General features: G+C 35.3%; 1 protein-coding gene across 1 annotated transcript in view; it reads left to right on the top strand.

Moving 5' to 3' along the window:
- The window catches only part of spon1a (spondin 1a), a 46,019-nt gene that overhangs the window by 20,939 nt on the left and 9,263 nt on the right, over positions 1 to 15,817 (top strand). Inside the window, 1 exon segment of the mRNA XM_055036310.1 lies at positions 12,542 to 12,606. Within this exon segment, the coding sequence (XP_054892285.1) occupies positions 12,542 to 12,606 (65 nt within the window).

Here is a 15,817-nt window from a genome sequence, read left to right as displayed (position 1 = left end):
CGGCAGGAAATACATAAGAATGCACGTTAATACAGGCGTGAGCCCTATACTTTTTTTTTTCTTTCAAAGTCTGGTAAAATTTGAACTATATGTACATATAACATGAGGGAAATTAGTATCTCTGTTCTTTTTGTGTAGACTAAAAAGAACAGCTTATACATGTGGAATTAATTCACATTGTTGTTCTGAAATGTAATTGTCATATGCATTTTGCTTAATTCTTAATTTTTTAAGATTGCTATTTCAGATTGATCTATAAATAGTTCTGAGTACGTTTTTCAACACGTTTTTTTTTTCTTTTTTTTGGCAGGATTGCAATTCTGTACAATTATCTGCTGATTTTAAATATGATGACAAAAGACATCTCCTCATCCACATCTCAGACCGTAACTACCTTGGCTTAGCATTCAAATGTTAAAGTTCATAAAATGAAAAAAAAAAGATTAAATGAAATAAGTATGGATTGCAGACAGGAGAAAGATATTCTCTCTAAAAACGACATGCCGTTTTCATAAAGTTATACTGGAAAAAGCAATACTAAAGCCACTTCTCAGTGAAACAATGTTTCTATGAGCACAAAAAGGACAGAGCCCTTGTACTGATTGTCAAGCATGAAGGTAGAGATATTGATTATCTTGGTTTGTTTTACATCCACAGGACAATGCTGGTTTCTATACTGTTCTTTCATGAAAAGATTCAGTCTCTCATCAAACTATTAGAAATCGAACTGCTGCTCACCTTGATGCCATTCAGAATTTATATTTTTAACTCTCACAGTTCATTAAAGTTCTTCACCAACTAATTATTTTTGCACTGCTGCTGGTTTAAGGAGAGCACTATATGCGGCATAGCCTGAAAGCATGTATGAAACATCAATGAAATTTCTTAATACATTCACTAGATTATGTGAATTTTATTAATTATTTTGTCTATATAAAGTAAAAAGAAACTATTACTTTGCATGGAAAGCAGTAAGAGGACGAGAAAGAAAAAATACAAGACTATACAAAATTGTAAATGACTAAAACAGAGTTATCACTAGCAACAACTACTTCCTATGTTTTTGTGGTAGATGCTGCAGAGCATCACTAAAACTCTAAGAAAATAAAGTTAGGTTTAGTCCAGTGTAAAAGAACATTGAGTTTGATAGAAATGTTTTCAGTCTATTTGAAGACATAAATTGAAGAGTTAAATACAAGTCAGATGTAAACTTAGCTTCTACTTGCAGGAAGTAAAAGCACTAATATACTTTTAAAACCCACTAAGAAAAATGTAGCTCTTCAACCTGGATCATTCATTTGTTGTATAAAGCCTCTAAAACAAGTGCTTTGTTAAAAGGGTCAAACTATTCAATCACTGTCTAAATTCTAAATGGAAGTACACTTTTAGTTGTTTTTTTAAGTGTCATATCCTTTATTTGTTATAGGAAAATATTTTGATTTAAATGTGTATTTAGCAATCTACCACACACCAAGCAACATAGATTTCTGTGTCTGTATTTCCACATTAACATGTTGCTCAGTGTGATGAATGACGCATCTCAGGGCCATGTAGAACTTCTCAACATATAATTCTTTTTCTACCTCATGCTGCCCTCTAGACAGAAAACACAAAACACTTAAATGCACAACATGTCAACAGGATAGTTACCCCCCGTCTGCTACAGGCTGTTTTGTTTCTCACAAGCTTCACTGTTGTCACCACTCTCTTCTCTTTCAGAAACCATTTTATCATGTTCCTTGCATTTCTTTTTTATTTCCCACAGGTATATTGGATTTTCTTTTAATCTCAGTTCCATAGATATACCATATGCTAAAATGAGGCCTGACATCTTAACCCTAGCGCTGTATTCATGCTTCCCAAGCTGTGATGGTCAATAAGATAAATGCTACATTGTCTCAAAGAGTGACCAGAGATTCTCATTACAAATTTTCTTATGGCACTGCTCTTTTGTGTGCCTATGGTTTTGCTTGGTGTTTTTTCTTAATTTTAATGAAAACGTATATGTGTGTATATAAAAAAAAAAGTATCATTCTTTAATTTTAGCTAAATATTTATCTCAGGCTGTCAAGTCAGCTTTTTGAGCAATGCTGAGATATTTCTGTTTTAGAAAAGAATGCTCTCAAAACCCTTTATGCCTGTCTTGGCTCATAGGATTGTTATTATAACTGCTTAAAGTGATCAGAAGCGGCAGATTAAAGTAATATTTAAAAGGTAATAGAAAACCAAGTATGTGCTTTCTGTGAGTTTTTAAGTGCATATGTCTTTAAACACAAGTAATTTAGCCAGGTTACAATGCAGTCGGGTGTTTTCATTCAGTTTTATATGGATGACTTAAATACATGTTTGTGTTAATCCAGCTGCATCTTGTGCATCTCTTCTGTTTTTTGTAGGTATGCATTGATTATAAAGCAACCAAGAATACCTGCTACCATGGGTATTGATCCCCAAAGATGCAGTTGTGCTGGTTAAGATCAAAGTCAATGGAGTGTACCCAGGGGAATTTGCATTGGTGTAGATTTTCAGTCACCCAGAATATGATGAGTCCAAAGTACTTAAATAGAACACAACCTGATTTATTTTCTTCAGTCACCAAAGAAACAATGAAAATTATTTTTGTTTGAATGTACGTCTCTGTAATATTAATTTATTTGTTTATCGGTGTCCCAGATCTCGCAGTGTGCAGAAAATCAACATCTTCATTCACAACTCTTCCTTCTGTTGAGCTGAATCCTAAATGTATCACTAAGGGGAGATGAGAATTGAGCTGAATTGTTTAGGAGGTCAATTCCAGGCTAAATATTCTTTGGTTTTGTTACAGGTTAGCTCCAGAACTGTTTATCTTCTTTGGGTATGTAAGAACTTCTTGGTGAATGATTGTCAATCTCTATGAGCTTGAGATGATACAGTTTATGGAAATTAAAATTAAGATTAATGCTGAACATCAAAAAATGTTTCTACTAAGCTCTGGATCTGTATTCTCCAGCATCGTGGCTCCCCCTCTTATCAGTCGATACTCACGGCTGGATCGCTTTTCTTTTGATGTGCATGATTGCTTTTGACTAAGTTTATCTGTGAGTCTAATTTTACAAATTCATATTTTGCAGATTAAAGTGTGTTTGAAAGAATTTGCAACATTTTGAGTTCCCCCCTACTTTTGCTGTGCAAACCATGAGAAGCAGTCAGTAACAGGTTGAGAAGCAGATTGAGCAAAATCTATATAACAGCATCTATAACACCCAGCAGCTGTGTAGTATATGTGGATACTGAGATTTAAATGAAGCTATTTGCCTTTCATTCAGCTGTATGATTACTCAGCTGTGAATTGCTTCATTTTTATTTCACATACTGTGGCAAGTCTAATCCAACACTAACAAGACTGTTTATTAACAGTGATTTGGTCTAAGTGTAATATGGTCAATTGCAAATAATAATGAACTCCTTGTCCATAAGGTCATATCTTTTCAAATCTTCATGAGCAGTTAATCTGACTCTCTAAATGCAATGAGCCATCTTAATGAATATTTTTAATGTTTGATTCATGAAGCGACCTGATAAATCTGTTTTCAAAAATGGTGATACTTGTTTTTCTGGCTCAGTGTAAATAACGCCCTCGCACTGCCACTTGAAATTCACTATGATCTTCATATCATTTGGTAACTTTCAGAATTAGAGGCTCTCTTTGCATGAGAGGGTCAAACAGATGGAAAGAGACACTGACTAGGACAAGGACAAAGGATTCAGATGCAACCTCATTCCTAATAGACTCAAAGACTAAGTGTGATTCATATTTACATCAGAGTAAGTAATGTATGAATCATTTTCTATATTGAGCAGATTTTATAGGTTGCTTTAAAAGTTTATGATTAAAATTGATGTTAAAAGAGTGAAAGTGTTACATCTACCACAAAAATAATAAAGCAATTCAGAAAAAAACAAAAATTAACAGTATGAAACTATGTGGTAATAATGAACAGCAAGTCCATCTCTGAATGGCTTAAAAAAGCATAAAAACGGGGAAAAAAATCTCATGGATGATCTGATCAAATTGAAGTCTTAAATCTGTCTAATATTCTGTGCCAGGATCTTGTGTAGCCTGTTTATCCTTGAAATCCATTGTATGTAGCTGATTATCACACTTCTGAAAAAAAAAGAATGTGTCACATTTCTTTCACATTGCTATAAAAAGCTGTGCTATGAATTGCAAATGCAAAATGGCAAGTTACTGGAAAATTACATTTTCTCATCATTCAGGGTTAATTTGGGAATATTTGTAAATACACAAAAACATATATTGTGGGCTAATTTTTACCACACATTATCTTTGATATGAACCGTTATTTAATTATTAGATCTTTTTAACATGGCAAAAAATGAAACAGAAATCGGAGATATTTTTCGAGAGCAAGTCAAACCTCCTCTTGCATCAGAATGTAACATTACCTGCATATAAAATCACTGCAACATCTGATATCTTGTATCCTTTCAGTACCTTGTAGATGTTTCACTGGCATCCATACTTGGTTTTGCTAATCACTGCTGTACACATGATAGTATATTCATAGATATAAATGTCATGTGTCTATCCATGGTAAATATGCAATTTATATTGTAGTACAGTGACTGGAACCAATCACCTTGTTGCGGTGCTCCCATCACATCATTATTTGTTTCACAGCACAATCCAAATGTGACCTTTCACTATAAACACTGCAGGTGGAGTAATGGTAGAGAGGGAGAAAAATGAAATCCTGAATCTTCACCGTCTAACAAGTGAGGTCCTGACACATTCCCCAAACCTAAAACATCTGAATATTTTTATTTTATTAAATATTTTATTATTTCATTAAACAATAAAATATAATTATTTAGTCAATTTATTAATCAAAATTATTTTTTTGTTTCTAAATGAGTAAATTTTGCAAGAGGCTTGAACTTATTTTACAACAACTGCATTAAAAAGCTCATTACTCGTTTTTCCTCTTCTTTCTTAATGTGTGAATGTGCTCATCATATAGTCAAACACCATAATGTACATTAATATTTAGCAACAAATACACATTATGTTTTCTGTTTTGCTCACACCTTAATCAGATGGATTGTAATGTCTGATAAAAAACATGCAGTTGGTTTTTTTTCAAAGCTTGTTGTCTTTTGTATGTGTCTGTTAATTTGTGCAATAACTTTCGTGCACATTTATGAGTAATGATTGTTTAATGAGTATATATACTAAACTTTCAACATGAGTGTGGCGCAGCATGTTTGGTCCAACCTGTTCTGAAGCTGAACACTTTCTGCTGTGTTCAGTTAACCCATTATCTGTGTGCCTGATTAAGTTTCATGCTCCATTTTCCCTTGTACTTTACTTTGATTTTGCATTGCTTGCTGTCTCATTTTAGTCATTTAGTGAACTGACAAATGGTCCATGGTTTGCTCCTCCACTTCCTAATTTCACCCGGTTTAAGGTTCTGACCTCTAAGACGTAAAAGATGATAAAGAAACGTGTCTTTCTTACAGTGAACAGACGCATGGTATATCACCACATGATGAACTGTTCAGTTAATGTCTAGTTGGTTTTAGACTAATTTCTTCTCCTAATGGAAAGCTGTTTGTGATGCCAGGATCTTGCATTGCTTTCTGAACACATGGGAATTAAGGTTATTTTCTGGGCAGTTTTAGGATTATCAGCAATTCCACTGCAAAGCACTTCCAAAAATAACAAGTCCTCATCGACATTATTCTAAAGCAAGAATCACAATAGAAAGAGGGAAAAAAATACTTCCAGAGCAATAGACATGCTGAACTGGGTCATCAGCAACAGTTATCTAAGTTCATCTCTAATAATACCTTCTAGCCGTGGACCCAGGTCTGGTTGCCTGTTTGATGGTTCAGGCTGCTTGATGAATGAATCTGCCAGGGAAGACTGTAACATCCAGGCTTCACTGCGGGGCTAAGAGTGAGCCACCGAGGACAACCATGGCGTAGCAAATCAGTTCACGGCTCTCTAGAGAAAGTATTCAGTGCTTGCAAACCCATCTACCTTTAGCCTGGACAAATCTCTTGTCATCGCGCTGTCTCCCCTGCCCGTTGGATGTTCTCGTTTCTATTTTTGCATGAGATTGGTCTGACTGAAGAGACTTCATCTACACAATATCTGAACTGCAGCCCATTCTGCCGAGCAGGATATAGGAATGTCAGGGGAGATTTAATTAACACCTGAAGGCTGTGTAAGCCTTTCACAGCACATGCTGATAACAACCAGCTTGCATCCAGTTGAAATTTTGAAGCAATTTTCTATGTCTATTTATAGTGTGAAGTGTTTGCGAGGACAGACAGATCAGAGATTCTTTAGCAGAACATTGATTACAACATCAGAGGAGCTACTATCTCAACCTAGGAAAATGCTTTCTCAAATTGAATGGGCTTTGGCTCGCAGGCAGAAACAACTCACATAATTGCTTCTGATTGTGCTGCAGGGATTTGTTTGGCTACGTTTTATTATAAAATGACATGTTCAAAATTCATTCACTGCCCGCCTTACCCCAACCAGCTACTCCTTTTGGCACACTTGTCCCATTGCTTCTTAACTTGCCCAATCACATGGCAGCCGCCCAAAGCATTTAGGCATGTAGACGTTGTAGTACTTGCAGAAGAACGGTTCAAAAAAGAGAAAATATACAGTGAGTGGCAGTTTATCGACAAAAATGACTTACTGATGTTTGAAGTGAAGACAGGTTTGAGATGATCGAAAGGTAGCAATACCTAAAAGACACCTACTCATTACACCACAGTTATATGGAATACCTGGATTATAACAAGGCTTCAATATGTCGGACATTGAACCAGATGGGTTACCAAAATTGGAAACCGAAGACTGAAGAAATATTGCCTGGTTATGTGAGTCTCAATTTCAGCCATGACAGTCAGATGGCTCGGTCGGAAAACAGAAATTATAGATCGATCTTGGCTTGTGTCAATGCTTTAGATTGTTCCTGGTGGTACAATATCCTGGTGGATATTTTCTTGGCACAACTCCTCAGTCGTAAATCAAGTCAAGTTTATCTGTATGCCTTTCAGCAACAAGGCAATTCAAAGTGTTTTGCATGATAAAAATATAACACAAAAAACATATTTTAATAAAGAGAAATACTAAAATGTTTCAGTCCAGACTTCAGCTGGATCAGGTGGCATCTTCTCTGATTAGGATTAACCCCAACAAAACCACAAGACCTGACAAAATGTTGGGAACAACTCTGAGCTCATGGAATGACCAGTGTGTCTTTTTAGACAATTTCCATCTGTCCCTGCAGTTTTCTACTCTCCCGGTCTGCCTCAAAAACTCCATCATCAAAATCTGCTGTTGTGTTTACTTGATCACTGTCTTTTGGGGCTTTTATAACTTCAGTTAGAAAATATCTTTACATTTGTTTACATTCGGGCTAATATCTCATCAGGCTCTTTCTGAAACCCTGGTGTATCTGTGCTGCAAAAATTTCTGGGCAGGTCTAAGAGCAAAAGGCCATCCAGTCGACTAATACCATGGCATATCTAATGAAGTGACTGTTCGGTTTATAGCTGTGCTTGCTGATAACGCTTCTATAAAATTAGTCAATTTGTATTAGTAAAAAACAAAGGTGAAGCTAATCCACAATCTTTGGTCATGCCACACAGGCTTAATGTTAACATTATTAATTTAATTGTGCATTTTTATTTTGTTATATTTTAACAAATTCCACAAGTGGGTGATTTTATTTAATATCCCCAGTGTGTCCGAGGAGTTCTTCCTGCTACTGTTTCATGGTTTCTTTCACCTTCCTCATTTCAGCTCTGCCACCACAAACTGGGAATGGCCATTAGTATAATTTTGTCACAGAGACTGAGTGAATAATATGAGCAATTTCCACAAAAATCTCCTCCCTACTTCTGCTTCAGTGACAGTGGGGCTTCACTGACATGAAAGATGCTAATATGGTTCTATTTGCATTGGGAAGCATGCTGCTTCATCTCTTTTCTGAATCAGGCTTCTAGAAAATTAACATTTTAATGAATTAAAATTCAGCTCCAAAAAGAAGAGACTCAAATATAGACAGAGAAAAAAGTATTACTTCATTAAAAAAAATTAAATGGATGCATGTACCATTTCCAAATACAATACACAAGAAGTCGAACATTCATGGGAGTAGCTTTAGCTGTACAAACTCTCACACTTTTATGTTGCTTGACAATTTGTAAATTGGTTGCCTAAAATCTTTTGTTGTAACACAAACATAATAGCACAATGGAAAGAAAAGAAGTAATAAAATCCCAATAACGCGAAGTTAGAATAATTTCTTACACTGACGGCTATTTAATGTTTAACAGTTTAATAGTAATGAGCATAAATGTGGGTGTGTGGCCTTTTTTGTTTTCCACAGTGACGACTGCTGGTAAGGGTAGCAGCTCGAGGGCTGGGTGGTGTTTTCACATTAGAATGGTTGTGACAGATCGGCTGCGATTTTCTTTCACTGCTAGGCTTTGAAAAATATAATACCATTTTCCAGATATTTTCCACCCAGAAAGTGCTCCGTGAAAAAAATTAGAAATCCTCTCTGAGTCGTGAAGAAATCATCTGAATGACATCTCAGCTGTTTTGTTCTTTTGTATTATTCCATGCATGTGAAAGCACTTGAAAAGAACAATGCTGCAGGCAAGATACCAATCGAATTATTGGACTTTTCTCAGATTTCAACAAAGCATACAGGTCAGAGGCCAAGTATGTTAGAAAAATTACAATAATGCAGTTGCATGTTGAAAAACAATATTGGAATACATTGGAAAAATATGTTATTACATCTCCAGGGTAATCCTTGGGTCACCAAATTTTCCTTGGAACCAATAAAGACACCTTGTACATTCAAACCAGTTGCTTGGGTGCCGAGCTTGTAGAAAAAAAACACTCCTGTCCTATTGTTCCAACAATAGTTTTAACGTGCAGTTTTCCAAGTTCTAACGCTTTAGCAGGAATTCTGTGTTTTGGACGACTGGATACGCTTTGCAGGTCGCACGTTTAGCTCATGTTACTGTGAAGCATGCAGTACCTACTGTGGCCACCAGGGGGCCACAGGAGCAATTTATTTGTTTTCTTTTGATCAATAAAATAATAATTTCTACAAACATTATCAAATATATCTTATTGTAAAAACAAATCACTTCATAGTGAAACTGTGTGTTTTTGATATTATAAGGACATAGAAATTATTACTAAATTAAAAATGAAAAATCAGCTCCACTGAGAGGCCCGTTAGTGGCTGCTTAGTTTCCTTATGCTTTGGGCTGGCCCACTATAGAAAGTGTTGTCTTATCTCCTAAATTTTGTGTTGTAAATCCGTACAAACAAACTTTATTCATATTAATCGGAGCGAATGCATATCAAACCCCTACTTGTAATTAGTGCAAAAGGGCAACATTAACACTTCAACTCTATTCCTAACAGTTTCTTATTTGCAATGATGCCAGTTTGAATGTAGTTTCTTGCCTAACAGGGAATTACACATGCTAAATCAAGCATCACAAATGAAGGTTCACTGCGCTTGTCAAGACTAGATGGGAATTATTCATGCAATATGAATCTGTTCTCTACAAGATGATGCCATTCCCACTGCATGATGTCTTCATTAATAGATTCAAGCAGTTCTATATTCTGGAAATGACTCAGCTACCAAAAATCTCTTTGTGTACATACTCAAACTATGAGAAAAGATAGATTCGTTTTTGTTTGTCAAATGTTTGAAATTGTGATGTGTTCCTATATAATTTCTTTATGTCTGTCCACAGTAAGCTTTGCAGTAAAACTGGCAACATAAAGCCAACAACCTTTATTAGAAATCTGGTTTCCTTCCCTGTCTGAATTTGGTTTTTTTATGGTGCTTCCTGATAAAATAAGCCCTTCAAAGTTTTCTAAGTCTTCCACGAACAATAACTTTACTTAAGTCTGTTGATTTTTAGTGGAATCAACAGACAAAATGATATTGCATAGCCTGAAAGAGGTTTAAGGATCAAGCTAATTTATTTGTAAAATTGTAAGATGTAAATAAATAAATAAATAAATAAAAATTTGCCTGACTGGCATTCGGTTCTTTCACTTTTTCATAAACATCTGGAGGAGCTCAGTCACAGGATAGGAGATGGTTAAATTGCAAGCTTGCAGAATTTATCAATAATATGAACTCCGCTTTTGTTATGACTTACGAGTGTCACTAGTGTGATCAAACATTTGCAGGAGTATCTTGACTTAGACTTGACACTGCAGTCCGGAAAAGCTACCGATTCTACTTGAGTGGTTCTTATGCAGCTTAGACGTCTTATTCATCTTCATGATGTTTTGGCAGCATCTGAGGCAACCTCACAACTACGACACAAGCAGTTTAAAAAGTCCAGATGAGTGGTGAATGTCAGAGTGAATTGGCCATCCAGAGAGATTTTCTACGGAACTAAAGTATGACCGCCATGCTCAGTTGTCCTGGTAATGACAGAAAAAAGAAAATATGTGAGGGTTGCTAAGGTTTTTTGTGCCAAAGGGAGAAACATGCACTTACCTCAGCTCACTGTGAGCCAATTTCATGGCTGATATCCCCAGTGTGAGGGAGTACGACAGGTCAATTCTCCCCCAGCAGGAAAGATTTGGACTTGTGGCTTCAGAGGACTCTGACAATAGGTTCACTTCCAGCTCATGGTGTTCCTATTTAAAAAGGTCAGCATCAAATTTGTGCATAATTTAAACTAAACACATGTACATAAATTTAAAGGTTCATTCTTTGGTTCCTTGTGCGTGTGTATATTCTCAAACAGGCTTTTTTTATGTCTATTTCTTTGCAGATAAAATTTGTAAATTGGAATAAAATCACAAGTTCTGTGAAGGATTTCATGGGTTGCATTCGTATCTGGAAATGCTAAAAATGCAGCAGTGAAAGATTCTAAGTCACTTTTGATTATGTGGATGTGATTTTTAGGAATGTGATTGTATGTTTAATTTGCAATAGAAGACATTTTGTATTTCCTGTCGAAAAGGAGTGAGTTCAGGAGAAAACTGTCCGAAATGAAAAAGCAACACTAAAACCAGAAGGTGAATTAAAGCAATCATTTTATGATGGTGACAAATGGTGTTCAATATCGAGATGATCGACCCGTTTTGTGCACAAAATTGAGATGGATTCTATTTTAAATAATGATTTGAGCTGCAGTGTTTGTCCAAACAGAGATGACTCATCAGTTCTACTTTACACCAACACAATAGAACCGAAAGCTGTGTTTTTATCACCTAATTTGTTTCTGAATCCTAATTGATAAACAGTTAAATACATCTGTGCATACAAGACAGAACCTTTGCTTTTCATTGTCGGAATCGACATGAATCACTTCACAATTTATTCATTTAACTGATGAAAATGTTTTAACCTCTACAGTATAATTTGTGAGTAGAGACATTTATATTATTACTTCAAAGCAAATATTATAGTAAGGAGAGCCATTAAATATAACAAAATATAACTTTGTTAAATAAAGAGTTTAGCCAATCTGCCAACTGAATACAGGAAAAAGTAAGACTGTAAACAGTTAAATATATCAAACTCAACACTGAGTAATTATGTGAACAAATACCTGAAAGATGTTGTAGACAAGATTCAAGCATAATGTAGTAGAAGACTTTAAAGAGACTGAAGTAGTATTAATTTATGCAGCCAGCACAGCAATGGTTCTGTTCTATTGAGATTTGTAGCAAAAATAAAACATTAAAATGTGCAGAAGATCTGGAAAAAGACTAGAAGAAAAGTGACAGATGAAAATAATGGTTATGCCATTGCTATCGTTTTCAATTTGTGAGTTTTAGCTTTTGTACAAGCTTAATGATCTGTTGCATATATTCTTATCATGGTGGTAAATGTATGAAATTACAGCCATTACAGCTAATACTTATTACAAAACAGTGATGGATTTTCCTATTGTTTGCTTAACTTTTTTATCCTTCAGCCACTTTCTAATGCATTAATCTATTTGTTCTAATGGGTATACACATCAGAATTTTGCTCTTTTCAGTTTTTCTTTCATAAAATATCCAACTTCAATAAAAATACTTCATAGGTTTCAGTAACCCCCAAACCTGTAAACTTCATTCTCGCAGAAGCCCACAGGATTACAACCTCTCTACTGAATTAAAATAACACATTTCATATTAAGGGATTTTCTTGATCTAGTTGTAAGACCTTTGTGCATGAAAAATGTTTTCCTCATTTAATTGGTGTTTGTCAAAATTCTTACTTTCCTTCTTCTGGTGCTTTGATCTAGTTAAACCTATTTCACGACAGAGACCAAGGGGGCTTCATAGAAACATTGTAAACCGACAAACAAAACTCATAGTTTATGCTTATATTCTGCATATGTTCTACATTCTTAAGCTTTATTTTTCAGTTACTTCACTATCGGCTTATGAAGTGTAAAAATTGATTGACCAGTCCTCCACTGCCACGTTGTTTTTGACCCAGCTTGTATTTCTTTCTCGTCAAAGGGTGATGAAGTCCTGACAGTCATCAAAATGAAGGCTCAGTGGCCGGCCTGGCAGCCCCTTAATGTGTAAGTAAAATGAGATTTTGAAAGTAAATTGCTTTTCACTCTATTTCCAGTTTTATAGGTTTTATTAAAATTGCAAGCCTCTTTCTTTCTACCTATCTGACCAACAGTATTTTAGATATGTTTAGCTTATTATTTATAACATATATTTGATTGGAAATATCTAACATCTTGATAAAACAAAGTGATTATGATATATGTGCAGATTTTAATCAAGGTATGTAGCTCGAAAATATATTTGACATCTGGCCTATTTTCAGGTAATTTTAGCATGCTGTTAAGTGAATTGGTCTTATTATATAAAGCTGTACAATAAGCTAACTTTTAAAAGTAAAATTGAGGCTTTATGGTTTGTTTTCCCCCCTCAAAAATATCTGTAACATCCAGCTTTTAAAACTGCAGTTGTTTTCAGAGTTGCCTCCAAAGTTTGCTGATTAGTAAAAACTCTGCAGAGCCTTGAAACTGCCAGCTATGCTGGTTTTCAGGGTGCACGTTAATTTTCTCCCAGGTTCATAGGAGCCATTTAATTTTTTATTCATGAGAAAAACAAAAACCTTTTTTGACTCAGTTTGTGGGGAGAAGTGTGCGAGCACAGCGTTGTTTCCTCAACTGCAGGGGCCTCTGTCAGGGCCATGAGATCAGTCTCCAATCTGAAGAAAACAGCCTAATTAGAAAAACCTGGGCTAACAAGTGACCTATGTGATGTGGTCCATATGTTTTCAATAATAACTTTCCACAGGGAACATATGCAGCATACAGAAGTGATTGTAGTGTGAGAAAGGTTAGTTAAACACAAGGAAAGGAATATTTTGTGTCTGTAATTAAATGGAAGATTCCTTTCCCCAGCAAATGTCTGAGGAAAGGGTCAAATTGACACTTTGTTTACCTGAATGATAAACATGTTAAAAAATTGAGTCGCAAGCACTCCATTACCTTCTTGTATGTCCTGCATTTGAAATTGCTGTTTCATATTCATGTCTGCAATTTCTAAAACTGGACATACTTTTGTATATAACAGTGTAAGAAACACAAATAAATTATTATTTTTTTTATTTTTTATAAGGGCTGCATATTAAAACATGAGATTTGTGATAATGTTGGTGAATAAGACTATATGTATTGCAATAAATTATGTAACCAAACAATGTTAAAGTTCTATTGCTCGGCAACTAAAAAAGCAACATTTATTTATTTCCTTCTTAGGAATATGTCTTAATTGAAAAGGTTACAGTGAAACAACTCTTAATTTTTAATGTTTAGCATACAGTCTTAATAATTTACTAAAATATGTTTCGTTAAATATATAACTGTAATGTAGACATCCGTCCGTCCATCCCTTTTTTTTTGACAGCAGAAGAATTCAATCGTGTCCTGAACTTTGTCATAGATTTCTTAAATTGACTCCTTTCAGAGAAAAACAGTGTTGAATACATTTTGTCCTTTCAGTGCTGCGGAAATTTAACAGGCAGTTATGTACCTGAACAAATAGTCGATAAGATCGGTCAGCGTCCAAACCATTTGAGTTTTAAATAAGTAATTTTTAGCACTGTGACCTGCGCACATTCATGTGTAGCAGACAGTGCAGAAAAAACTCCCTTGACCACACAGTTGATTCAACAATGATCTGGCCAGTTTGTTACTTTTCGTTATCAGTTCTGTGAAAATCAGAAATTTGTCAAAGTAGAGTGATAAACTCAATCTTGAGAAAGCACTGCCTTTGACAACCACTTTCATTTTTGCCCCATATCTTCTCTCTCATCATGACATTATTTTCCTCCTTTAGTTTCATCAAATATAAGCCTCTGCTTGCACCACGGCTTCCTCCGTTTTTTAACGATTAAACTAGTTTCCTGACAGCCTGAGTGCCTTCCCGACACTCATGCTGACTCCCTGTTCTCTCCCACTCTGCCATGTCAGGCATCATCCTAATAACACAAAGACTGCTTTGGTGTTCCCTGATTTATATGTGATTAGCCGCTAAAAAGGAGGACGTAAGCTGTCAACAATGCAAAGTAAAGATCTTCTTTGAAGAACAGAACGCAGCCTTAATGAGCAACATTCAGTGTTTTGGGGTTGATAGCAGTGGATCCTATCTGTGCAGAGTAGTACATCAAACACTGCTCCACTTTTTGAAAAAAAAAATGAAACGTTTTCCAGTGAGTGCTATAACTGGAAGCTATCATAAAAAGACAGTTCTTTGATAAACCTTACTCCATGGCAAAAATGCTTTCAAAATAAAGAATTGTATGTTGTATGTTGTATACAATATACAGTATGTTGTATGTTGTCCTCAGAATTAGTCTTTCACTATGCAGTTAATGTAGCCTTCATTAATGATAAACAGAAAAGATAGCTTTGACATCCTCACAAGAGTTGTGTGTATTTTCACACAGGAATGTCATAGTTTCTAATTTCTGCATCAGCACTCTCTGCAAAAGTCTAAGTAAGCTTTTGAAGTGATTACATCTTAAAATTAAGAAGCATTTTATTTGGACTCACTTGTGTAATTATCACACACTTGTCTGTTCCAGGGCTTAGTTTTTGTTTACTTTTCTATCATTTATCTTGAAGATTGACATAAAGCTTGAGTGTCCACTAGAGTGAAGAAGTGTGTTTCTCGGCAGTAATGCCCATTTCACGTCCTCCAAGACAGTCATTGATGGACTATGCAAGGGCAGGACTAAGCTGGTCATGTGGATTTAAATGGGCATGATGAAAGCCAAGGAGTGACTTTCTAATTGTCGGTGTTTCAACAAGAAGCTTCCCATTTCTAATTAATCTTGTATTGGCTGGGAAATGTCTTGTAATTAGTTTAGCTGTCAATCATTGAGCAAGACAGATGGCCAAAGATGTGCGTGTGTGTGTGTGTGTGGGTGTGTGCATTTTCCTCTTGTGGTGAAACAGAACAAAATGGAGTTCATGTGGTCTGGTACAGGGAGCGTAAAATACAACATCTATATGTATGATGTCTTGCAATGTTCCACATTTCAGGAGAGCATTGTTTAGTTTATTTACTTTAATGATCTCAACTTTAATTATTACTGATGTTTCAAAAATGCATACAACCTGTAAGTTTAACATGAAACAGCTTTCATTGAACTAATTTAATTGATTTAGTTCATGTATGTTCTCTCATGTACCTCTGTTAGTCATTTTTACATTTGAGCCAGGTTGTGCTTTTAAATAATGCTATTAAGGATTTTCCTCAATAGCA

The sequence above is a fragment of the Poeciliopsis prolifica genome, unplaced genomic scaffold (genome assembly GCF_027474105.1).
Source record: "Poeciliopsis prolifica strain line A6 unplaced genomic scaffold, Auburn_PproV2 SCAFFOLD011, whole genome shotgun sequence".
Taxonomy (NCBI): domain Eukaryota; kingdom Metazoa; phylum Chordata; class Actinopteri; order Cyprinodontiformes; family Poeciliidae; genus Poeciliopsis; species Poeciliopsis prolifica.
Note: the sequence above shows the minus strand (reverse complement) of the source record. Positions and strands in the feature narration are given on the sequence as shown.